The following is a 6,440-nucleotide window of genomic DNA, read 5'->3' as shown; positions in this document are numbered from 1 at the left end:
ACTCATTCTTGCTGTTTCCACCTGGAATGGACACATTTATTTTCCTCGGACTGAACCAAGTACCTGCGGACACAATGTTATTAGGCTTTTATTAGGACTTCTGGATTTTAAGATTTGTTTCTGGGGTTAGATTTCACTAAGCTGTCCAATTAAATTGGACATGAGGACTAATTTTTGAATATAAAAGGATGAGTTTTGCCTGTAGTTCGTAAAACAGTCCTGTGAGCATGCTTTTGCTGTCACTGATGGTACTAGAGAAGAAACTGATGAACGACTTTGCTGATTAAAATTTGGACAAAATTTGGTCAAACACAGGGGAAGAATAACTGGAAATCACAGGACTATGAACTGGTAAGAATCAGTGTTGCTTTGGCGAACTGGAACAACATTTTGACTGGGAATTGCAGGAAAAAAAAAAAATCATGAATATGACACATTTTGGTTGTATACCAAATCTGAATCTGTACAGTCTTGACAAATGTTTTGTCTAATATTGCAACTTCGAAAGCTGCACAGGACACTCACATAAACTTAAGCACTGATAAAATAATGAGGCATTTATTGTTTAATTGAAGATTTTTTAAATGTCTTATAGAACTGGGTGATTAACAATTTCAGCAGTGGATTTGTCACTAATGTGTTAACCTGTTGTTTCAACAGATATGAGGGGATCATCCCCAGACCCTGGACCAGACACATAAACCAACACCACACCAAACTCACAGACAGACAGATCACTTCAACTGTGGAGACGGGCAGCGCGCTGTCCAAAGACCCAGCCTGACGCACAGAGACGGACAGACAGACAGACAGTCTGATGCCAACTGTCTCCACTGTCAATCTCACGGCACCACTCCTCCTCCTGTTGCTATGGGCAACCCACCCCACCATGGCAACCAACTGGCTGTAAGTCTAGCGTGCGAGGGAGGAAGAGAAAGAGGGAGTTTGTTTGTCATGCTATAACTTTTAAAAGATGGTGACATGTCTCTAAATCTCTTTCAGTTGCTCCCCTCTCTTTCTTTGTCTCACTCCTGGTGACCTTTTCTCTTTTCTTTCTCTTTGCCGTCACTGTGCCCTCTCCGTCTTCTTCGCCTGGTCCTGCCCTTGTTTCTGTCCTGTTTAAAACTCTGCCCGGTCGTTACCTCTTCATCCTTATTGTCCCCTCTCTGCTCTTCTTCTTTCTCTACCTCTCTCTACTTAATTATACATCTTCCTTTTTTGCCCTCTAAATCTGCTGTGAGTCACTATACCACTCCCCATTTTTCTGCCCCAGCTCCCTGGCGAGGCTGCCTCGCTCCAGGCCTGTGTCCGGTGCTGCCCCATGTGCACGGCTGAGGGGGCTGACCCCTGGACAGGTGGGGGTGTGCAGGGCACGGGGGGAGGTCATGGAGTCCGTACGCAAAGCAGCAGAGATGGTCATAGAAGAGGTATGGCCAGTGTGCACATAGTCTCAGGGGTTACGCATCATCATTATCTGATTATTTTTTGTCTCACACCCCGCAGCAGTTTCTACTACACTATGTTGTTGTTATTATTATAGCATTGGAACTGTTAGATTTTGCACAATAGCCCCTTATCTCTCTGTTCTGCATGTCACTGTCTAACTCAGTGCCAGCATCAGTTCAGGAATCGCCGCTGGAACTGTTCCACCACCCCACGTGGGATCAACGTGTTTGGCAGAGTCATGAACCAAGGTACGCTCATTACTGAACCAACGTCATGCACAATTTAAAAACTGAGCGACTCTCATATGCACTTGGAAATAAGATTTTCTGCATCCTGTGCTCTATTTTGAATTCAGGCACTCGTGAGGCCGCCTTTGTGCATGCTTTGTCCTCAGCAGCTGTGGCAGTGGCTGTGACCCGAGCCTGCACCCGCGGAGAGCTGGAGAGGTGTGGCTGTGACAGGAAGGTCAGGGGGGTCAGCCCCGAGGGTGAGCTTGGATTCTGTTGCATGAAAATGTAATGGGTAAATCTACACTGAGCATAAAACTACTGCTCCAGTGTTTTCTGCTAGTTGAAACTTGTGTATGTAACACTTATGTCCACACCCTGGTCAGATATATCACAGGAAGTATTTTGCCATTTTCGCATTACTGACTAGATTGTGGTCATTAAATGCAATATGTATAAAAGCTGAAGTCATAGCCAGCAGTGTAGCAGTTGTTTCGGCCTCATGTGATCCCATGTGGATTTTCGGTTTAACAGCCATCCATTTTCAACTTGAAAAGTGAAATAGTTCCAACGCTTCAGTTTTCCACACAACCACTTCTCTGTCCTACAACAGGTTTCCAGTGGTCTGGGTGCAGTGACAACCTGTCCTATGGTGTGGCTTTCTCCCAGACATTTGTGGATGAACCAGAACGAGCCAAGGGGCTGTCAGCAGGACGACCGCTTATGAATCTCCATAACAACGAGGCTGGTCGAAAGGTTGGTGGTAGCACTCTTTTACAAACCCTGTTAATTTCCAGTTTAAGATCTATGAGAATGTCCTGACTATCTGCTCCACTTATATTCACTATCCTGTCATCCTCAGGCCATTCTTCACAACATGCAGGTGGAGTGTAAGTGTCATGGCGTCTCTGGCTCTTGTGAGTTGAGGACTTGCTGGAAGGTCATGCCTCCATTCAGGCGTGTCGGCGTTGTGCTCAAAGAACGCTTTGATGGAGCCACAGAGGTATCAGAATACAACTTCCGCTTGTTTCATATTCCTTAGCTCAGCAGGTGATGAAGTCATCAATGCACATACTTTATATGAAACCCAACACCCTCTAAAACTTTGAAAATGTCTACAATCTTTCAACATCACCCTCCTCTTAGGTTCGCCTGACTCGTATAGGATCCAGGACAGCCCTGCTGCCCCGTGACCCCCAGGTCAAACCCCCTGCTGCCAGAGACCTTGTATACCTTGCGCCCTCTCCAGATTTCTGCCATCTCGACCCTGACAACGGTATCCCCGGGACTGCTGGTAGGAGATGTAACGGTAAGACCCATGGCAAGACTTTCTCTGAGGAGAACAACCTAAATAACCAAACTTATCAATCAAATCAGTTACAGAAATGACGCCGCTCTCTTCTAAAACACACTTCAGGAACCTCACGGCTGGCACCTGATGGCTGTGAGCTGGTGTGCTGTGGGCCAGGGTACAGGGCAGGTCGGGCTGAGGTGGTGCAGCGCTGCTCCTGCAAGTTTTCCTGGTGCTGCTCAGTCCGCTGCCAGCAGTGCAAGAACACAGTCACCATTCACACCTGCAGAGTGTAAGACGGCCCAGACAAGAGCCAACCAACTGACCTGAACAGACCACTAGACAGACACTTCGGAACACAAAGACAGAATAAGGACAACACAGACACCAAATTATTGTACATGGTGGCCAAAAGGAGCCTCAGTTGAACTAATTTTCATCTGGGAGCAGTGAAGCTAGAGTGAAGTTTGAGTATTCTGTTGTAAAAGCTGCAAAGTCAGAGCTCATTTAAAAACAAAGAACGATGACAAAGCATCAACAGTGAGTAAGATACAAACAAATATTACACTACCACCTTTCTTAAACTTATTCAACACGGACAAGTGGTCAGTGCCAGGCATGCATGCACACACACACTCAACAGTTATTCTCACATTGGACTGACAAAGCTCTTAAAGCTGAACTTAACCAGGACTAACACAGAAAACACTGCAGCACTATTTTTGTTTTATGCAAACTATTTGCATTGTATCATAGACTAGCAGGTCATTGAACGTTTTCTCTATTTATGTCTTCTTCTCTATTCTGGTTTATTTATTTGTACAACTTCACTTCAGCCTCCAGCAGTGGCATCTCAAACAGCAAGGGTAACTTCTACTTACATCAGTGTCTGTCTTGTGATTTGTCCCTCACTGTCATCTCTTCTGTGTGTTCCTGCACAAGCAGTGCTTATAGGTTTGTTCAAGAAATCTAATAAATATAGTAGTTTTATCCAACAGATGTTTCTTGAGTTTTTTTATTGGTCAGACATGTCCAAGATATTGTTTTACTTGAAATTCCTGATTAAGGTGCATGGGTAAGATGCAAAGTTAAAGGTACCCTGTGAAGTTTTTGACCACTAGAGGCACTAGGGGCAATGTTTTAATGAGCGGGTCCCTGTTTTAAGGCTGGAGAATACTTTTCCAGACTGCGCGTGAGCAAAAATGCCCAACCTTAGCTTGGGGGATGTTCATGAAGCTGTTTCTTTGATATTTGCACATATTTTTGTGTTACATTTGTGTTTTTTCCTTTTATGTTCCAAATATCTTCCAAAAGGAGTTGGATTATCCAGTGTGCATGATGTGCAGATCTGGCATTCCCGCCAAATGCAAAAGGACATATAGCGAGTGTATAATGAATGCAAACCATGAAACACAGACTGAGTATAACTTGCAAAGCACCAGCAAAAGGGGAGGAAAGAAGATTGCTTGGGAATATAGGATATAATACAGGTATAAGGAATATATTCAGCACCTCAAGAATACACAGAAAGTCAAAAACACTGACATAAACGTAACTGTTCATTCATCAGAACATCAACAGATATAATGATCTCTCTTGTGATTTGTTGTGCAGGCAGCATACTCACCCAAACATACAAAACAATGGCTATTTCCCATGTCAATAAACCATTTTTATTAAAAATATCCTGTGATTACAAACACCCAGAAATCTACTAGCAAAGGTTATCATCTCAATCTCTATCAAGATTAAGATCTACTGAAAATATTACAACTTAATTTGTTATATTATCAATCACTCAAAGTTGGTAGTCTAGCAATAATAAAAAAAAAAAAAATCTGGATAAAATAAAAAGTCAAGTTTCAAAGTGAATAACTGCTAAAAATTTCCCAAAACAGAGTCACAGAATTAATACAATATACACAAAAGGAGAATAAAATAATAATTCATAAGCCACCTTGAGAAGGGAAATTGGTGAAAATGCACTTGGCCTCCCACAAAAGTCACTGGGAGTTGGAAGAAAGTCGTTTCAGACAGCTACCTTTGTTTTGAGTGACAGTAAACCTCTTGTGCTTTCATCATTCAATCCAAAAGGGTCAGAAAAGAAAGCAAATAAAGTACCACTTAACATTAAGTTGGCCCTTTAAATGTACTAAACAAAGTTCTCTAAAAACTTAATGTTAAATGTAACTAAAGTGTTTCCCTGTTTCCCTACACTGGGTTTAAAAGCTCAAATTGACTGACAAGAAGTAAACCACAGAGGAGGCCAAAGGCAACTATATAAGTGAATCTTTCTTTAAAAAAAAAAATGGCGCAACAGTGACAGGCAGGGGGGGCCCGCCCCACCTGGATATTTGTAGAGAGAACACTGCAATTTTTAAAAGCTTTCAGAAAAGGAGTTAGGTGACACTTACTGCATTTACTGCATGCTGAAGTTTTGCTGCCTCAGCCTCTTTCAAAGTTTATTTTGAAGGCACAATCAGTGTACACGTGTGTTAGAATAAGTCTCAATGGCATTGTACCTCCCTTCTCCTTTTGTTTTGTCCTTTTTTTTTTTTTTTAACATGGCCATTGATCTTTCTGATGTTTTGATTCACCCCACCTATTTTCTTACACCACTACATCTCTTGTTGTCGTTGTTCATCTATAGCAGAATGCACTTTCTCTTGGTTTTGGTCTCTGGAGGCTCCAAGGCTGCCAGGATGGCCTCATCAAACACATTCTTAAGCCCTCGCTGGTTGAGAAAGAGAAGAAGGGGGGGAGAGGGGGGGGGGAGTTCAGACAGAAAAATATAGCTGTCATTATTTTGAACGAATATGCTGCTTTCACTTTAAAGTGTGGTGAAAACTTGCTACACACCTGTGTCAGAGCAGAGCACTCCACGTATTTTACAGCCTTGAGCTCACGCGCCAGCTTCTCTCCACTCTCAGGATATAGGGGGCGCTGTTTGTTCTTCGCCAACTTCTCGACCGTGTTGCTATCCTCCCGCAGGTCCATCTGTGTGCCCACTAACAGGAAGGGAGTGCGTGGGCAGTGGTGAGAAATCTCAGGAACCCACTGAAAAAGAAAAAAGATATAAACATTAAATTCAGATTTTTTTCTTTCCCCATCATGTCTAGGACTGGGTATCAATGCTTAATAATATCTTTTTTTTTGGGGGGGGGGGGGGGGTTGTGTTTATAGCACAACACCGTCAAGTACTGCAAGCTGGCGGTAAATGTCAGATTTGTAATGTTGTTTACTTACTCTTTGATCAGACAGTTCCTGATTTACATCACAATTCTACCAATTTTATACAGTTTTATGATTATTTGTTTCAACAAAATTGAATTTGAAAGCTTTGGCTGTTTATTAAAGGATTTTGTAGAAAAAAAGTTAGATTTCTGTGACTGGAGCCATGAAACCATCTTTTCGGTATCGGTACGGTATTACACCTGCTCCAGCATCAGCCCAAGTGAAAAACTGACCTTCTCTTT

The 6,440-nt window shown here is 42.7% G+C and overlaps 2 protein-coding genes across 4 annotated transcripts in view; one reads left to right on the top strand and one right to left on the bottom strand.

The window, feature by feature from the left end:
* Positions 1-3,959, top strand: wnt4b (wingless-type MMTV integration site family, member 4b). Its single transcript, XM_071469735.1, has 9 exons — positions 1-351; positions 661-906; positions 1,274-1,427; positions 1,610-1,694; positions 1,802-1,933; positions 2,287-2,429; positions 2,536-2,676; positions 2,820-2,982; positions 3,091-3,959. The coding sequence occupies exons 2-9, from the start codon at positions 818-820 to the stop codon at positions 3,258-3,260; spliced, it is 1,077 nt and encodes a 358-aa protein (XP_071325836.1). The 5' UTR covers positions 1-351; positions 661-817; the 3' UTR covers positions 3,261-3,959.
* A 655-nt stretch (positions 3,960-4,614) lies between these two features.
* The window catches only part of cdc42l (cell division cycle 42, like), a 4,417-nt gene continuing 2,591 nt past the window's right edge, over positions 4,615-6,440 (bottom strand). For all 3 annotated transcript variants that reach the window (XM_071469736.1, XM_071469737.1, XM_071469738.1), the window contains exons 4-6: positions 6,432-6,440; positions 5,824-6,021; positions 4,615-5,698 (exon numbers count right to left, since the gene is read on the bottom strand). The exon at positions 6,432-6,440 is cut by the window's right edge and continues 101 nt beyond it. In XM_071469736.1, coding sequence (XP_071325837.1) covers positions 5,609-5,698; positions 5,824-6,021; positions 6,432-6,440 — 297 coding nt within the window. In that variant the 3' untranslated portion in view covers positions 4,615-5,608. The remainder of the gene's footprint in view (positions 5,699-5,823; positions 6,022-6,431) is intronic.

Source organism: Trachinotus anak, unplaced genomic scaffold (genome assembly GCF_046630095.1).
Source record: "Trachinotus anak isolate AG129_WGS33_773 ecotype Australia unplaced genomic scaffold, CSIRO_AGI_Tana_v1 ptg000032l, whole genome shotgun sequence".
Classification (NCBI taxonomy): Eukaryota; Metazoa; Chordata; class Actinopteri; order Carangiformes; family Carangidae; genus Trachinotus; species Trachinotus anak.
Note: the sequence above shows the minus strand (reverse complement) of the source record. Positions and strands in the feature narration are given on the sequence as shown.